Consider the following 15,427-nt stretch of genomic DNA (forward strand, 5'->3'; position numbering starts at 1 on the left):
CATCACTCCAAATATTCCTACCCAGTTTGTCATCAAGGCATCAATGACATTAGACGTTTTTTTCCGGTTGATTAGTACAGAAACACTGTACCTCGACCACATATCAACCATGTGCAGTATCCATTGACCTTTGTATTGTTTGAGATCCATTGCAACTTTTTCATTAAAGTCTCTGGCCATAGGGCAGGCCACTACAGGTCGAGATGGTGTCTTGGCAAATACTTTGCACAGTTCACAGCTTCTTTCTATATCTGTTAATTCCTCTTCAAAATCCTCACACCAAATGTTAGCGTCTTGAAGTAAAGCCTTAAGTCTATCCTTCGGAGGGTGTGCGAACTGCCTGTGTAGTTTTCTAATAGTTGCCTTGCGTTTTTCAGGGGATTCGTCGAATACTTTTACTGTGTTTACCTCTTCAATTTGAATCATTTCTGTCTTGTCGATGGGAATGCAATAATGACCAGAAGATGTTAAGTTTAAGGCAACCTCTTTTCCAAATATAACAGCTGTATCATTTTCCAGATCCATTTTTACTCCTGCTGTTTTCATAGCAGATCTGGAGAGTAATAATGGTATGTCTGTTTCTACAGCATCAGTCAGAAGCTTAACTTTCTTTCCAGCCACTGTGACAGGTAACTCATATTCACCTTTTGATTTTATTATTGTCCCACCACCAAACTTAAACATTCTGTGACCTTCTCTTAACTTCACTTTGTTGCGGTCCTCTTCATCTAAAGAGCTCAAAAATGCCTCCAACCATGTCATTCCACACACTGTACTACTGCATGCGCTGTCCAATACGCACAGTTAAAACCTTCGACACCTAATTGGGAAGTTTCATCTTTGTGATTTCCTGTGAACAAACAGGCTTCTTCTTCCTGGTCAACGATATTGACCCTCTTAGACATGTTTTCCCAACTGTCAGGGCACTTGGACAAAAGATGTCTGTATGATCCACATGATTTACATGTTAAGACATTTCCGTCGGGACCAACTGGGTTTATATTTTTCAAACTTCGTTGAACTTTTGGGAGTCCAAAACCTCGGGTGCCGCCCCTTCCTTGTCCTCCACCTCTCACTTGATGTCCGACTTTAGGCTTATAATTACATTTTGTCTGATCTTCTCGTTTTCCAAAGCTACTGAAGTTTTCACGTCTTTGGTATCCCGCTGCCCATAAAGCTTCTTCATTTTCAGCCAAAAACGTTGGCTCAAGTTTGATACATGCCTCTTGGTCCTTCAGCTTACTTTCTTCTCCCTTAAACTTTTTCAAAGATGACTTAGCTTCCTCATACAAGGTGTCACGATTGGCGTAATTCATTCCGGTCAAAACAAGCATCTTTTCGTTTCGAGTTATTCTTGCATTCCTTAGTAATTTGAAGGCCAGAATCTCAGGTGGCAGTTTCATCTTTTTCTTCTCTATTCTACTATATTTTGTATCAAATTCTGCTATGAAATCCTGTATTGTCTGGTTTTCCCCCTGTTTCAAATCTTCGAACTCGTCAAATTTGTGAATACTATCTGCGAGGTCATCTTTGGCCAAGTTCTTGTCAAGAAACTGCAAAAGTCTCTCAAAGCCTTCCCGACACTTGAGCTCTGATAGGTCTAATTGTTCGAACACTTTTTCTCTGATCCCTGATTCACTGTTTTGTGGTAGTGAAAGGGCTATGGCTATAGCTCTTTTCTCTTCTTTCAGGTCAGTTATTTCATTCCATGCCAGTAACTCTTGTTTATACAATTCGTATGGCTTTTCTTTAATAAATGATGGAATCTCTATCCTAGTAGCCATTATTACTCCGAATTGGATCAATAAAGTAAATAATTTTACTTACAGCTCTGCTACCACTTGTTAAACTAGGAACGCTACACTTAATAAACAACACCAACACTCTAGTACCAGATTCATGAGTGAATTTATTTACACACTTTGTAAACACACATGACACATAACATTCCAACATTCAGTCCCTTAGTCAAGGGGAATCATTCAAGTTACTCATATAAACAATGTCAACAAAATGCTGCTGGCAAAATCATTGGCAAAAAACAAACCCCATTTGGGCAGTTGTTTGAGACAAACATCTATAAAAAGGCTAACAAGATCCTCGAAATAAAGAATCACCCTTTGTGTCAGGATTTCGTGATTTTACCATCACAAAAGAGATACAAGACACCGATAGCAAAGACAAACAGACACAAACACTCTTTTGTTCCCCTGGCAATCAAATCATTAAATAAGAAAATCTGGTATAAACTTTGTCACATGTAAATTATGAGTGAGTCTGGTGTGAATGTACACTTTGGTTTCTTATAGTTATAATGTTTTTTGTTTGGTGTAATGCACAAATTGTAAGACAAATTTCCTTACGGATAATAAAGATTATTATTATTATTATTATTATTATTATGGAATCAACGTTTGTATCGTCGGTTAGGAGCGAATGAGTTAAGTGAATTCACGGCCAAAAAGCATGTATGCGTGTGTGTGTGGCGGGGGCGTTATGAAGTGAATCTAGTTCCAAATCAAGTCAAATGCAGAGTGAAACGAGAGAGAGAGAGAGAGAGAGAGAGAGAGAGAGAGAGAGAGAGAGCGGGCCGTTTCATTTCACTGTAACAGATACAATGATTCACGGGCTGAAAAGTATGTAAGGGGGGTCGTTAAAAAATAATATATATATATATATATATATATATATATATATATATATAGTTACTAGTCTCTATAAGCCCTTGACAGAACAATATGGCTAAGTCAAGAACCTGATAACTTGGGCTCCGAATAATCAGACACTTTAATGAGTGTAATTAATAAACTAAACAATCAATCGTCTGACCATAACAGCTATACACAACTTGTACTTGATCTCAGTGTCGTCTGAGGTTCAGTTTGAACACTGCTAGTCTTGTGTCTGTCTGATTTGACCCAAGGTCCTCTCGAAAAAAAACACATGGTCCATAGTCTGATACACATGATCGTTGATCTACGCGTATAGTGTTTACATCATATACTTACATATGGCTAAGTCAAGAACCTGATAACTTGGGCTCCGAATAATCAGACACTTTAATGAGTGTAATTAATAAACTAAACAATCAATCGTCTGACCATAACAGCTATACACAACTTGTACTTGATCTCAGTGTCGTCTGAGGTTCAGTTTGAACACTGCTAGTCTTGTGTCTGTCTGATTTGACCCAAGGTCCTCTCGAAAAAAAACACATGGTCCATAGTCTGATACACATGATCGTTGATCTACGCGTATAGTGTTTACATCATATACTTACATATGGCTAAGTCAAGAACCTGATAACTTGGGCTCCGAATAATCAGACACTTTAATGAGTGTAATTAATAAACTAAACAATCAATCGTCTGACCATAACAGCTATACACAACTTGTACTTGATCTCAGTGTCGTCTGAGGTTCAGTTTGAACACTGCTAGTCTTGTGTCTGTCTGATTTGACCCAAGGTCCTCTCGAAAAAAAACACATGGTCCATAGTCTGATACACATGATCGTTGATCTACGCGTATAGTGTTTACATCAGTTCTTTTTAAGTACACCGGTCTGTGTCACATGTGTCAGGCTGACACCGGATATACACTGTTATCATCTGCCCCTTGACTGGCCTTGACTTTCGTCGTAGTGGTGGTGTGAAAATAATTGGCGTAACCCAATCAAATCCCACCTCTTTTCCGGTCAGTAGTTGTCCTTAGAGGTGGCACTGGACAGATCCACATGGAGAGAGAGCATAAAGGAAGGGTCACAGATTGCAGATGCCATACACAACAGAAGCAGAATGAAGGGCGAAAATGCAACGGCGCCTGGTGATTATATATGCCCAACCTGCGATCGCAGCTGTGTATCAAGGATTGGCCTCTTTAGTCACACAAGAAGTTGCAAAGGGAAAAGATCGTCTCTCGAGACGTAAAATGCCACAGAGTTGTCCTTAGCTCGTATGGAGTTTTTTTAAACCTCCCATCGAGCGCCTCCCCAGGTAGCGGATAGGGGAATGCCCTCCAGATATGGTGGGTACCGGGGAAATAAAATACCCGGGGTGGACCAAAATCAAACCTGCTGCCTTGCAGGAAGTGGAGGGATCCACAAAGGCTAGGGCACCTTACCCGAATATAAAGGCAGCTATCCAGAGAGCTGAAAGGGGCAGCCCCCCAGATGGTTATGCACAGGGCTAACAACTCTGTCATATAAAAAAAATTATGTTGCGAAAGCTAATACACACAAGAAAACCCGGACAGATCTCAACGGAAAACGACCTAGGCCTGGAAAAGGACATATTTTTGTTTTGCGACATGGAATGTGCTAAGCCTTTATTGAGCAGGTGCGCTAGCCCAACTTACTGAAGTGTTAAAGAAATATAGGATACCCCTTGTAGCCCTATGAAGACCCACCAATAGTGACGGAAATAAAAAAAAAAGAACAGACTACGTTGGGCAGGTCACCTTGAAAGAATGTCAGACAACAGAGGAGCGAAAATCGTATACAGGCAAAAAACCAAAAGGCAGGCCACCCAAAGGCAGACCCCGAATGCGATGGATTGACGATGTAGAAGCAGATCTGAAGCAGCTTGGGGTCAGGGCATGGAGACGAAAGGCCCAGGAGAGATCTGAATGGAAGGATGTGCTAAAGCAGGCCCAGAGCCCTCCATGGGCTGTAGCGCCACTGGGATGGATGGTTGGATAGTTGTCCTTGGCAGGATATCAAGAGAGATAATAGTCCATACTTTGTCCAGGCGTCTTTTTTTGGGGGGACGAGCCTTTTTGTCGTGCTCCCTCAACTGTACCTAGAAGCAGGGCCGGTCCTAACAATTGCGGGGCCCTATGCGAAACTGATAGCGCGGGGCCTAGTCTGGGTGGGAATAAGGATAATAAGTGAAAATTAAGATTATAATTTAAAAAATTCGACTTCGAATTTTATTCATTCTTTACTAAGTACAAAAATTACGATCAAATTAACGTTACTTTACGAACCTTGCAAACCTATGGCATATTTATATGCCAGTGACTATAAAAGTAATTAAAGTATTGTAACTTCCGATTAAGGTGAAAATTCGCCCGATTATTACATTTTATTACATGAAAGCTGACAATGCCTTTTTTTCTTTTATCGCGCGTAGCATTGGCGTTTTCCGCAATGAATGACAACCACAAATGAAAATTTGTGTCTATTTTTAGGAGATTTTTATGAGTTTTCAGGAGATTTTAATAAATTCAGGAGATTTCCAGGAATTTTTCGTATATATTTTGCAGTTTAATAATTACACCTAGAATTAGCGCGGGGCCTATGAAAGCGCGGGGCCCACTGCGACCGCATAGGTTGCAGTGGCCTAAAACCGGCCCTGCCTAGAAGGATGACTTTTGAAAGTGAGCCATGTTTTACAATATGACAGTACCAGCTCAGCTTTTTTTCTTTTCACAGTATTGAAGAGTTCCTCCCTTATGCCAGCCAGAGTGTTGACTTGAAAAAGAACCAACTCTTTTCCTGATACCCAGAATTTTATGTTTTTGATATTTGATATTATGGGTTTTTGGCACATCGGCACAATTTAGGCCATGTCGTGCCCTCAACATTTACACTCAAAGGTTTTGAATTCTTCCTTTAGCCTCGGCGCTCAGTGTCCAACTTTCACAGCCATAAAAAAAAAAGTACAGCGATCACAAACAATGAATAGAGTTTTAATTTAACTCTTTCAGATTGTTAACCCTTTGCTCATGTTTTATTGTAAAATGTTTTACATATTTCGGATGTTCCTTCAGAGTTGAAGATAGTTTACTTCCTAGTCCAAACCTCCCGCAGGACGACGGGGGATGGGAGCGGGCAGGGTTTGAACCCTCGACCGTCGATAAATCCGAACGACAGTCCAGCGCGCAAACCGCACGACCAGGCAGCCATCCTGCCCTGGCAGCGGGTGTCAATGTCAAGCGTAAATTGGCTTTAATCTCTAGTATTGATCTCCCATCTCTTGTTATGTTTGATTCAGATATTTAAATGATTCAGCTTCTTAATGTATCAACTTATGAGGTTTGGCCGTTCAACTGTATGCAACATCTCGTACTATCTCGTCCACAAAAAAGTATTTTGCTTTTTTTTTTTTCAGCACCGATTTCCATGCCCAACTACTTTGCACGCACGCCTATACACACAAACACACAGCCTCCAACCAATGGCCTAATCTCTTTCATCATGGTCACCTAGGAAACACACACACACTCCATAACAGGGGGAGTCGCCCCACAGTTTGAGAAACACTGAATGCTGAGCTATGTTCTGTCACGAGAGACAGACAGACTTGCTGACTGACCAATAGATAGATAGATAGATTTTCATAACTCCCTTAGATAGTTCAAAGATCACGTGATCAAACTAGAATAAGGGTTGTGAAGCATTTTCCTCCATTTGAATAAATCAATCAAACACTTTTGTGTGAGTGGTGTAAAATGTTATGTTAACGTTGTGAGAATTTGTGTGACCTTGAGAGGAGTCAGCTTTTTTTTTTTTTAATTTCCGTCTGGGGTGCAAAGGCGGACTTGAGTCATCTGCTCAAATGGCGCCATTTGTCTGAGATGATAGCTCGTCTTATAAACAAACTGTCTCATTTGCTTAGCAACGCCACCTAGAATGGTCTGCCGCTGTGCACTGACCGACTGTGAAAGCTGATGTATTCTTTATCTATTTCAGGTCTGAAAAACTCTGTATAGTGAGCTGGCAATAGGGTCTGTCTGAAAGTATCTTTTAAGTTTTAAGGCAGTGTTTTTTTTCAAAATTGTACTACTTAGTGAGCTGGCAATATGGTCTGTCTTTTTTAAAGTATCTTTTAAGGCAGTGTTTTTTTCAAATTGTACTACTTAGTGAGATGGCAATATGGTCTGTCTGAAAGTATCTTTTAAGGCAGTGTTTTTTTCAAAATTGTACTACTGACGTTCACGCCCTCCTTCGCCAGTTAGGGAGTCCGCGGGGTGCTTTAAGTTCACTCAGCGACATTCGAGGCAGTAGAGCATGACCGTTTGTAAACATTTTCCGCATGTTCAGCAAGAGGCGGGCCTGTTTTGTTAACGGAAATGACGTCAAAAAAATGGTGGTACGTCACGTGGGAGAAATTTGACCATTGGCAACTGACTTTAAAAAGACGGTGGAGTCTAAGATCGATTTAGCGAAACAGTATGGCAATCTCTACTACAAAAGAACGCTTCGAATCTTGTCGCGAAAAGATTATGAAATGTCCTATATATAAATGACGAAGCGAGTTTATTAATTGAATTTTGCAAACAATGATATGATAGCGCCAAATAATGAAGTTTTTCATTGGTTAACAATAGTTATAATTACTAATAATGTTATAATTACTGTCCTGTTATTATAGAGAAATAAATTATTATAGACTAGTAAACACAAGAAAGAATAGACCATAGACATAAATAAATATAGACTGGCCGATTAAAGAGTTTTATGAAACGAAAATTTGGGACTTGCAATTTTGTGTACTTTATTTTACAGCATTTATGAGCAGTATAAAAGTTAACTATTCATATCTATTTCAGCCACACACCTATATATATTGTAAATAAGGAGGCCGTGTAGTTTTGTTTAATCTCTAAGAATGAAGATCATGCAATTTTTCATAATTCGGAAATCCGAATACAATAGATGTACATGTTTTCAAGTTACATGAAGTTACTTCCTTCGGCCAGTCTATATTTATTTATGTATATGGAGTAGACCTCTGTTTAGTATTAGTTCACATTTAAAAAAAAGCTCCGCTTTTATTACGTCACATCCTGACTAAAGGTTTTCACAAAACATCAACAACATCTAGGCCTGATGACGTAATATACACCTATCGTCACAGCTGCGAATGCAAACACAAGATTTTATAGTTCCTGAACGTTAAAGACCTAATGGACCTCATTCACCAATCGTAAACAAACAACATTTAGCCACGTGGTGCTCTATATCTTCTATATAATTTACGATCTCATGTTTAATTCGCGATGGTTGTCACGTGACAGTTTTTTTTCCCGTTGTTTTATCAATAAGATCACGTGACTAAATGTTGTTTGTTTACGATTGATGAATGAGGTCCATTCGTGCCCGTTGTCAACACGCTGGGGTGGGGGGGGGGGAGTGTTATGGAGTGTGTCTGTGTGTAGATAACTGTGATGAAAGGTTAGACCAGTGCTTCCCAAACTTGTTCTCTAACGGAACACTTCGCACATTCGGAGTATTTAGTGGAACACTTTGCTTATTTTAAGCGCTTGGCTTCCAAACCTGGGGGTCCTGGGTTCGGATCTCTGTGAAGACTAGGATTTTAAATTTCGTGATTTTTTTAGGGCCCCCAAGTCCATCCAACTCTAATGGGTACCTGATATTTAGACAGAATCGAACTCTAAACAATAACACGTCTTTCTTTTCTAAATCGCTTGTGTCTTATTAACGACAAATCAGCTCATATTTCATCATTGTAACCTCTCATCATGGTCACCTAGGAAACACACACAGGGAGGCGCCCCACAGTTTGAGAAACACTGTATGCTGAGCTATGTTCTGTCAGTGGGAAGTTAAGGGGCCGTTTCTGGAGCAATAAAATTTATCATGAGTTTTTACCAACAAACAAATGGTGGCGTATGGGGCAAATTTAAAAAAATTCTGAGAAAAAAAAAGAAAAGGGGGGGGGGGGAGAATATCCGAGTCACACTTTCTTTTAATAATTTCTGGTGATTTTCTTAAATTATAAGTTTCTCCATTTTTTTTTAAATTTTTTTTTTTTACATAATTTGTCAATAAAAAAAATGTAAAGGCGGTTAGAGGAAACGAGAGAGCAAGAGAAGAAGAACAAAGAATGAGAGAAGAAAAAAAGAGTTGCTTCAACAGAAGAAAGGAGCAATAGTATGAGAGAAAAAAAAAGTAGCAACCATGAGTAAAATCACTAAGCTTACCGACACTTCAGGACAGAAGAAGAAAAAAGTAAATTAGCTATTATTCATAAAACACTGAACCATAATTTACAAATATAAAAACAAAACCTAATGAAACCTAATGAAATACTCGGAAAGACACGAACTGAAAGACACATTTTGTATTTCTTATGCTAGAACAAATTCATAAAATTGCTACTTCTTCCCTAGTGCCATTAGAGAACGTAATGGGTTGCCTGAATCAGCCAGGAAAACCGACTTAGAAGAGTTTAAGTCATTAATTAACATGATTGACTAGATTGACACGCGAAATGCGTACGACATAATTATAATCTTTGTTGGAGTAACGCCTGAAATATATAAGATAAGATAAGAAATAGCAGGAGGCGCGGTGGCTGAGCGGTAAAGCGCTTGGCTTCCGAACCGGTGACCGAGCTTCGAAGCCTGGTGATGACTGGGATTTTTAATTTCGGGATCTTCGGGCCTCTAATGGGTACCTGACATTAGTTAGGGAAAAGTAAAGGCGGTTGGTCGTTGTGCTGGCCACATGACACCCTTGTTAACCGTAGGCCACAGAAACAGATGACCTTTACATCATCTGCCACAAGGTCTGAAAGGGGAACTTTACTTTTTTTTATTATAAGAAATAGCAACAAAAATAAGTTTAGAGAAATTGGATAGATGAAGAAACAGAATAGTCGCAGGACAGAGGAAAAAAAAGAGAAAGTCGCTGGACAGATGAAAAAAAAAAGAGAAAGTCGCTGGATAGATGAAAAAAAAAAGTCGCTTGACAGATGAAAACAACAGAAAGTCGCTGGACAGATGGAGAGACAGAAAGTCGCTGGACAGATGAAAACAACAGAAAGTCGCTGGACAGATGAAAATAACAAAGTCGCTGGACAGATGAAAACAACAGAAAGTCACTGGACAGATGAAAACAACAGAAAGTTACTGGACAGATGGAGAAACAGAAAGTCGCTGGACAGATGAAAACAACAGAAAGTCGCTGGACAGATGGAGAAACAGAAAGTCGCTGGACAGATGAAAACAACAGAAAGTCACTGTCAGATGGAGAAACAGAAAGTCACTGGACAGATGAAAACAACAGAAAGTCGCTGGACAGGTGGAGAAACAGAAAGTCGCTGGACAGATGGAGAAACAGAAAGTCGCTGGACAGATGAAAACAACAGAAAGTCGCTGGACAGATGAAAATAACAAAGTCGCTGGACAGATGAAAACAACAGAAAGTCGCTGGACAGATGAAAATAACAAAGTCGCTGGACAGATGAAAACAACAGAAAGTCGCTGGACAGATGAAAATAACAAAGTCGCTGGACAGATGAAAACAACAGAAAGTCACTGGACAGATGGAGAAACAGAAAGTCGCTGGACAGATGAAAACAACAGAAAGTCGCTGGACAGATGGAGAAACAGAAAGTCGCTGGACAGATGAAAACAACAGAAAGTCACTGGACAGATGGAGAAACAGAAAGTCACTGGACAGATGAAAACAACAGAAAGTCGCTGGACAGATGGAGAAACAGAAAGTCGCTGGACAGATGGAGAGACAGAAAGTCGCTGGACAGATGAAAACAACAGAAAGTCGCTGGACAGATGAAAACAACAGAAAGTTGCTGGACAGATGGAGAGACAGAAAGTCGCTGGACAGATGGAGAAACAGAAAGTCGCTGGACAGATGGAGAAACAGAAAGTCGCTGGACAGATGGAGAAAGAAAGTCTCTGGACAGATGGAGAAACAGAAAGTCGCTGGACAGATGGAGAAAGAAAGTCTCTGGACAGATGAAAACAACAGAAAGTCGCTGGACAGGTGGAGAAACAGAAAGTCGCTGGACAGATGGAGAAACAGAAAGTCGCTGGACAGATGAAAACAACAGAAAGTCGCTGGACAGATGAAAATAACAAAGTCGCTGGACAGATGAAAACAACAGAAAGTCACTGGACAGATGAAAACAACAGAAAGTCACTGGACAGATGGAGAAACAGAAAGTCGCTGGACAGATGAAAACAACAGAAAGTCGCTGGACAGATGGAGAAACAGAAAGTCGCTGGACAGATGAAAACAACAGAAAGTCACTGGACAGATGGAGAAACAGAAAGTCACTGGACAGATGAAAACAACAGAAAGTCGCTGGACAGATGGAGAAACAGAAAGTCGCTGGACAGATGGAGAGACAGAAAGTCGCTGGACAGATGAAAACAACAGAAAGTCGCTGGACAGATGAAAACAACAGAAAGTTGCTGGACAGATGGAGAGACAGAAAGTCGCTGGACAGATGGAGAAACAGAAAGTCGCTGGACAGATGGAGAAACAGAAAGTCGCTGGACAGATGGAGAAAGAAAGTCGCTGGACAGATGAAAACAACAGAAAGTCGCTGGACAGATGGAGAAACAGAAAGTCTCTGGACAGATGGAGAAACAGAAAGTCGCTGGACAGATGGAGAAAGAAAGTCTCTGGACAGATGAAAACAACAGAAAGTCGCTGGACAGATGGAGAAACAGAAAGTCTCTGGACAGATGGAGAAACAGAAAGTCGCTGGACAGATGGAGAAAGAAAGTCTCTGGACAGATGAAAACAACAGAAAGTCGCTGGACAGATGGAGAAAGTCGTAACTAGGAAGAAAATTGCAGAAAAATACAAGAGTAGTGAGAAAAATAAACTATTAATACTATTAATTTACCTCTAGTAATTTAGAGCGTTCCTTTTTTTTCGTTTCGTACGATTTCTTGGCAGCTTCTACATTAAGCTCACGCCTAGTTTTGCTAGGAGCCATGTAGATTTCTCTCGAGTCGGATTGGTCACACCTGCTGAGATCAATGAATGTTAACGTGACATTATATCATTATCAACGTAAGCTCCTTGACATGCATTTTGTTACATGATGTTATCCATATATATATATATATATATATATATATATATATATATATATACATATCTATTGCACACTATCATCACATTTTGCTAATATATCCATTTAATTCCTAATCAGTATGAATAGCGGACACTGGTTGTCGGCTCGGTTTCCTAGAGAATAGAAACTGTTTGCAACACATAACAAATGGCAGGTCTTCGCACACAGCAACACACAATCACATTACGACCTAGTTTCATTTTCTCGGAAAAAAAAATTTTAGGGGAACACACTCAGTGTAAACTTGGCTCTGATTTAGCAGACATTCTGTTCGGTTGATAGATATTGTCACTCGATAAGCGTTGAAAAATAACTTGAAATTATCGATTGAACCCATTCAATTGCTTTAACTATTTAAAAGTATGGATCATTTAAGCGTGCCTTGGGCGGAGTTAATCCTAAACTTTTGATCTGTTAAAGAATAATCAATTGTAAACATTTGGCAGAAATTACCAACAGTAGACGGGGCTTTTTTTTTTATGGGTCAACACAGGCAACAGTTTAGGGCTAGACAGGATAACAGCCCTCTAGCTAAAAAAAAAAGATCACTTGTATCAACTGTTTTCTGTGTAAGAGTGACAGTCCTAGATGTAGGTCTAGCTCTAAGCGTTTTCTAGTGTCGCCTCGTATTGGTTGTTGCAGTATGACCTACATTGCTCCATTGCTAAACATTTTTTTTTAAATTAATATTACTGGTGTGTTTTTATAGCGTCTATAAAGTGGCGACTTCACGCATACCTCGCCGTACCCTTCTCACGCACCAATTGTTGATGGTCTATGCTAGAAATATAGCCAACATTGGTTGAAAAAAAAAACCGCATTGGATATGTGCTAGCGTCGCACATTGATAACACACTACACTAACATCACCTAGAGATAACAAATAAAGTCTGTCATACTAGAACGTGTGGGATTTTGTGTCATTGAAATAGTGTATGTAGAATTAAGAATAAACCCTACAGACTTAAGATTTTTTTTTAATTGTGTAAAACGGAGATTGATACTTGGGAGAGAAAGACTGTGTTGGGCTGGGTGGGGGGGGGGGGTAAGGAAAGATGGGAAGAAAGAGAGAGTGTGTGTGTGATGGATGTTGAGTGAAAGAGAGTTCGCCCAAGATTGCACGCACTGAGCAAGACAGGAGAGGGGGTGCAGGTTATAACTAGTCAGAGCGTGACCTACAAACAGTGTGTAGGGCCAATCCGGGAGACATCTTTCCAGGAAATGAGGTCATTGTTGATAGGTTTCAGTTTCGGAATAAAAATAAAAGACTTTTTTTTTTTTTTTTCTTAACAAAGATGATATTAATTGTAGGCTGGAAGTTTGATTTATCCTTGTTTGTATTGTACGAACAGCTTCTACGTGACTCTAACATTTATTTATGTTTATTGTTATTTGTAGGCCCTATATGTAGCGCTACTTTCATGTTCAGGGCCGGTCCTAGCAATTGCGGGGTTCTATGCGAAACGGCCGGATTTCGCGGGGCCCAGTCTGGGTAGGGATAAGCATAAGTTCAAAATTAAGGTGTTGTAATAGATAAAACATTCGTCTTTATAATGCCGTATTTTTTTTTATCGCGCGTAAAATTGGCACCCCAAAATTAAGTTTATTTTTCAGGAGATTTTTATGAGTTTTCGGAGAGTTTTATGAGTTTTCAGATTTCCATGACGTTTTGGTATAGTTTGCAATTACAGGAGATTTCCAGGAGCCCCTGGGGAAAAAAACAGGAAGCTGCGGAAAACCTGCTATTATATATAAGTTTTAATATTTTTATTTAATAAGTTACACCAAGACTTAGCGCGGGGCCTATGAAAGTGCGGGGCTCACTGCGATCGCATAGGTTGCAGTGACATAAGTCCAGCCCTGTTCATGTTTATAGCATGCTAAGAGCGCTCTGGTCCAATTTCATTTGTGGGGAGGGGAGTATCTAGGAGAAGGTTTTCCGTTCTGCCTCAGTGCTGCCTTTAGGCGCTCATCAGTAAACACAACTCTACTCGAGTCGGGGGTCGAGCATCGAGCCCTCTTTATAGCCAAGCCAAGTACAAGGTACAAGCGTACTTAGCCTCTCGACCACGCATCCCACTATATTGGCAAGCTGTGGGCTCAATTCTTATTTCTATACTTTTGACTTTGATGCAACATAATAAAAAATATAAAAAACCGGTTACAGTAGAAAAGCAAAAGGAAAAAAATATGATTTGAAATATTGTGGTCAGACAAACTTGACCAGAAATATTGTATTGTAGGAACAGCGTCTACGTGACCCCCCCCCCCCTCGCCCTCCTGGTCCACAAAAGAGACTGGACCATTTAGTGTGGTGCGAGAAGTAAGAAGATGATTGGGGAAGGGGGAGGGGGGGGGGGGAAACAGCACTACTGTTGTTTTTTTTTTTTATAGGGAACGGGAGGAGAGCGGTAGGCCTAGATATATGTGCAAGGTCAGGTCCAGAACGTTTGGATGGGCTGCTTATAAAAACTACTAGTCGAACGGCGGCGTAGCATACGCCGCTATTTTGCAGGGCCGGCCTTAGGCCACTGCAACCTATGCGACCGCAGTGGGCCCCGCACTTTCATAAGACCCGCGCTGATTCAAGGTGTATAAATTCTTAAATTAAACCTTTTTATAACTTAAAACAGATTTCCCGCGCCCTCCTGTCGATTTACCAGGAGCTCCTGGAAATCTCCCGAAATTGCAAAATATACGAAAAAGTCCGTAAATATACGGAAATATATAGACAAAAGTTGTCATTTTGGGATGTCACTCAATATGGAAAAGACCAAACCCAACGCGTGATAAATAAGAGTTGTGCATCTACCTCCAGAATCGGCTTGATCAGTCACACCAGATTCTGCCCCGTCTCAAGACGAATCCAAAGCCATTGAATCACCTGGGCGCATCCATCGTCTTCCGAGACATAAGGAGCCATATATACAAGCGATTCAGACTTCATAATTGGCTAATTAGTCGATCATGGTCGTTGTTCTTCCGGGGTCGCCAAAATGTCCAGGTACTTTAATGTGTTTGTATCTGTTCTCTGCTCCTGACTTCATCTAACAAGCTTGTAAAATGTTTGTAAAATGTTTTACATGTTTCGGATGTTCCTTCAGAGTTGAAGATAGTTTACTTCCTAGTCCAAACCTCCCGCAGGACGACGGGGGATGGGAGCGGGCAGGGTTTAAACCCTCGACGGTCGATAAATCCGAACGACAGTCCAGCGCACAAACCGCACGACCAGGCAGCCAAGCTTACGGAATTAGCTTATTTGGTAATTATTACTTGATACTAAATGCGAGATCGACACATTCAAGGGACACAAGGATAAGATAACAACGCTAGCCTACACTTGATAAGACTTCAACCATGTTTATTTTCATAATAGGATGATCTAAACCCGTCGATATTTCCCAGCAGTCTGTTTTCCATGCTTTCAAGCCTAAACCATACAATCTCTTTTTGTGTACTCTTATTCTGCAACGTCATACGCCTGTCTGAATACTGCACTGCTTTTTACTATCACTAAATACAAAACACAATATTTATAAACAAACTAATATATACTCTCTAAGCTAA

At 40.3% G+C, this 15,427-nt stretch overlaps 1 protein-coding gene across 3 annotated transcripts in view; it reads right to left on the reverse strand.

The window, feature by feature from the left end:
- The window catches only part of LOC129924420 (uncharacterized), a 42,162-nt gene that overhangs the window by 14,489 nt on the left and 12,246 nt on the right, over window positions 1-15,427 (reverse strand). For 2 of the 3 annotated variants that reach the window (XR_008776365.1, XM_056018681.1), the window contains one exon: window positions 11,627-11,750. Coding sequence is in view for 2 of the 3 variants with exons in the window: in XM_056018681.1 (XP_055874656.1) it covers window positions 11,627-11,750 (124 nt within the window). In the remaining variant the exon portion in view is untranslated. Of the gene's footprint in view, window positions 1-11,626; window positions 11,754-15,427 lie in introns of all 3 variants that reach the window. The other variant, XM_056018680.1, reaches the window with a different exon arrangement.

The sequence above is a fragment of the Biomphalaria glabrata genome, chromosome 2 (assembly GCF_947242115.1).
Source record: "Biomphalaria glabrata chromosome 2, xgBioGlab47.1, whole genome shotgun sequence".
NCBI lineage: Eukaryota > Metazoa > Mollusca > Gastropoda > Planorbidae > Biomphalaria > Biomphalaria glabrata.